The 4,202-nt window shown below is 30.1% G+C and overlaps 1 protein-coding gene across 1 annotated transcript; it reads right to left on the bottom strand.

Moving 5' to 3' along the window:
• Positions 1-2,197: 2,197 nt before the first annotated feature.
• LOC121219812 (nuclear transcription factor Y subunit B-5) lies at positions 2,198-2,710 on the bottom strand. Its single transcript, XM_041098197.1, has one exon. It carries the CDS (start codon positions 2,684-2,686, stop codon positions 2,234-2,236), a length of 453 nt encoding a protein of 150 aa, XP_040954131.1. The 5' UTR covers positions 2,687-2,710; the 3' UTR covers positions 2,198-2,233.
• Between the last annotated feature and the right edge of the window lie 1,492 nt (positions 2,711-4,202).

A 4,202-nucleotide genomic window follows, 5' to 3' on the forward strand; every position in this document is an offset into this window, starting at 1 on the left:
AAACCTAAAAAATAAATAAATAATTTTACTTATAATATATCATTAACGAAGCTCAAGGTGTTCAGAATTAGACCAATAGGCGAACAGATCAAACCACCGATTCCTGATTTAATAGCCTTGACCGATCCAATTGGTTCGGTTGAATAAATTATTAAAAATAAAGCATAAATAAAAGTAGATGAAATTGGTTCAAATGATTTGATTGCCAGTTCGAGTAGTCCGATCGGTTCAACCGACTCACAAGTCAACCAATATGCCCTTAATTCCAAACTGGTACCCTAGTTGATCCGATTCTAGAAACCTCAACAAAGATTTATGCATTTAATTTAATACAATATAAATATTAAAAAAATTCATTTATACCATTATTTCCACAATTTTAATTTTAAACCCTGACTTTTAATTTATATCTAGGTAAGTCCACTTATGTCCAATGCAATTGGTCTAACCAATTGATTTGGTCCAGTTTAGAAAATAGTGACAAAGCTTCATGTTTTCAATTTGATAGAATATAAATATTCAAAAATTCATTTCTTCCTTAAGTTCTACAATTTTAATTTATAAACCCCTGACTTTTAATTTATATATAAGTAAGTCCACTTATTTAAGTACAAATCAAATTGTATGATTTTATTCAGGTATAAACAAAGTATAAATGACTTGTTGAGAATTCTTTTTAATATTTTAACCAAAATAATTATAAAAATATAAAAATAGAAAGTGACATTTTGTTGGCCAATCAATTCAACCGATTTGATCAGTTTAAGTAGCACAATTGGTTCATCCAATCTATTAAATAAATCATTAAAAAAATTGGCTCAATAGCCCATTCAAAATCCTCCTAAATAATTAAATTTTAATAAAATGTTTTTAAAGCTTAAAATTAGTTGAAATTTCAATCTAAATTTGAATTATCTAAAAAATAAATTGAGAAACAATAAATTCATAAATTATAAATTTCAAAATTTAAATTTTGAAATCCAAATCCAAATCCAAATCCAAATCTAAATCCAAATTTTGTTTTTAGTGAATTATAAGAATAGGTAAAGTCTGAACAATAAACACGACTAACGCGACTCGAATTCAAACCACACTTAAGACGGTAAACACTCTAATTATCATGACATCACATGGGATTCATCTAAATCCAAATTTTAGTTGCTAAACGGTACCTAATTGAATTTAAGTTACCCGTTAGTCTAAATTGATGAAATGAACGAAGAAGACAAGGGAAGTTGACAATTAATTAAGAAAAGAAATTTCATTAGAACGCAAATTAAAAGATGTTGTGGTAGGGTTCAAAGCTGTTTGTCTAGGTTTTCACAATAAATTTGTTGCTTGTCTGAAATAAATAAGAAAAAAAGAATCAAATAGAATCTTTTACTTTTGTTTTTCTTTCAGACAGGTATCTTTTCAAACGGTTAATTTAAACACAAGAAGTTCCAAATAACAAACCCTAGAAACCAAAAAAGAAAAAGAAAAAGAAAAAAGCCTAATTATTTACTCAGCTCCTATCTTTCTATTAATTCTCTAATTCATTGTCTGCATCAACCCATCTCTCAATCATCCTCAATTGCAGGAAGACTATATATTCAATCCCTTTGAATATTATTTACATTAATATATATATTAATTGCTTGCAGCATGATCGAGACCTGATGCGGGGTTTTCACGACAAAACAAAGAAATGTCCAAATACTTACTGTGGTCCCAAGATCTCGAATTTTCAGACACAAACCCTAACCTTGGATAAGTATGATTAATTGACTATTTCCAAAGGGTAAATGAAGAAATGGCTACACTTGGCATTTGCTCCGCTCTCTATTAAATTTGAAATCTAAATCGGATATAATCCTCAAATTTTGATCCAACATCCACAATATGCATAAAAAACAAGCTTGAAATTAGTAGTCTTTACTCTCTGGTGCCGATGAAGAACACTCAAAATAGTCAAAAACAGTCCAAGAAATCAGATCAAAATCGAAATTTAAGTAAGCCAAAAAAGAAAGAAAGCAAGAAGAAGCATAAAACAAACCCTAAAATTTTCGTACACAAAATCCCAATTTTGTGGTTTAAACTTTAAACAAAATACCTGCAAATAATTTTTTTTAAAAACCTCAACAATCCTAAAGCTGATATTACTCAATTCAGAAAACAAACGTCAGAGAAACACAGAGTGCTTAATGTAAAATTCAAGTTTTTGAATATTAATTTTATTGTAGTATTGTCCCTTTCAAAAGGGCCTTGTTGCGAGAGAGCTATCGCTCCTCTCGATAGCCCTATTTTGGCTAACTCTTTCTCCCTCTTGTTCCCTATACCTATGCAAATACCTCTTCAATTGCTCGGCGTAGTTGTCAAACCCTAGAGTTGCCAGTGCCCAACAAACGTCGTCCCCGTTAACCGTCTTCCGCTTCTCCTTGTGGCACTTGTCGGATGCCTCCCCGGTGACGAAGCTGATGAACTCCGACACGCATTCCTGCATGGTTTCTTTGGCTTCCTTGGAGATCTTGGCGTTGGGAGGTAGGATCTGCTTCATGATCCGGCCGACATTCGCTATCGGAAGCAGCCGGTCTTGTTCCTTGATGATGCCATCCTCGCCTGAGATGACACTACTATCAGCGCCTGCGGCAAAGTTGTACTTAAGACCTTCACTATCTAAATTATTAATCCCTATTTTATCAGCCATTTCTATTAAAAGCAAAAAAAAAAATACCTCTTAAACTCAGACACGTCTCTTCTAACTGCTAATTCGCTATTATATAGGCTCATACTTATTTATATACATACACACATCTATATACATATAAATAGTAAAATGGTAAATTTTATTCGACTACATGACAATTCATGATATAAACCGATCAACCAATACAAAGCATTGTTGGTGTGAGTTAGGATTTGAATTTCTTATTAAAAAATAATACTTTATGCATTATCAGTCAATAATACAAAAAATCATCATTGGATAAAACAAAAAATATTTGAGAATTTATAAATATATACTAATATATAGTTTTATTTAAACATAAGTGAATGTCAGTTATCTTTATTACGATTTGCTCAGATTTCAAATTTTCTAATTTAATGTTTATGGTGAAGGATTTAGAATTTATATTAAACATTAAATTTAGGGTTTAAGTTTATAAATTAAGGTTTTTTATAATTTTTCTATTATTATTTTTGTTTCACTAATAATGAGGTGTTATATTATTATTTATTAATATTACATAAGTAGTAATAATACATTAAATATTCCTAAGAGTAGGGGATCGTGGGAGCAAACTAAACCTTAAAAGGCATAAAGAAAGATACTCAACTTATCACTTACAGACAATGGTCCCTCTTCATAGTCCTTTTGACACTTAGTGCTCTCAATAAGGTTGGAACTCAAAAAAATTAAATATTATAAATAAAAAAAATCTGAAAATTTGAAATGTGTGGACTTAAAGACATGCACGTGTGGGGTTCTTGCAATAGATGCAGCAAAATTAATTCTAAATTAAAGCACTAGTAAAGTTGGATTACCTACTAGTTTAGGGTTTTTCGTACATGAGATTATGTATGTCACACTACACGACATGAAATTGTTTCACTTTTTTTAATAGTTGTTTATGCTGGGAAGTCATGTGGTTCGGGTTACACGATCCTGAAACTCTGGACTTGGTATATAATGCCACGTATAGCCCTATGATGACCAAATTAAGTAAATTATTAAGGCCATTAATCTTGATGAATGATGAATCATTACATATGCATGTCATGTATATGACTTTTGTTTAGTTATTAATTCAAGCTTGCATTCTATATATAGTACTAAGCGTGAGGTTTTAACTTAATTATTTATTTATTAATGATGACAGTGGGTTTGCTTATGTAAACTAATTATAATTTATTACATGCTTATTGTTCATTTGGAATCAATCATTGTTGTCTCACAAAATTGAATATTTGTGAAAGAAAAGAAAACCTTGGATGATGAATAGGCTAGAGAAGATATTTGATGCGTTGCATGCTAAGTAAGAATTTTTTTTAGTGGTAATTTTTTTTATAAATATTAAAAATGTTTTTTTGGGTTATATACATTTGTATACATCTTTAAAAGAGAGAAAAAAAATTAGTGAAGATTCTTGGGGGGATAAAGCATCATTTAGTGTATAAATATCTTTTGGTCCACCTTCGTAGCTTTTTGTAATTAAGTTTTT

This window comes from Gossypium hirsutum, chromosome D08 (genome assembly GCF_007990345.1).
Source record: "Gossypium hirsutum isolate 1008001.06 chromosome D08, Gossypium_hirsutum_v2.1, whole genome shotgun sequence".
NCBI lineage: Eukaryota > Viridiplantae > Streptophyta > Magnoliopsida > Malvales > Malvaceae > Gossypium > Gossypium hirsutum.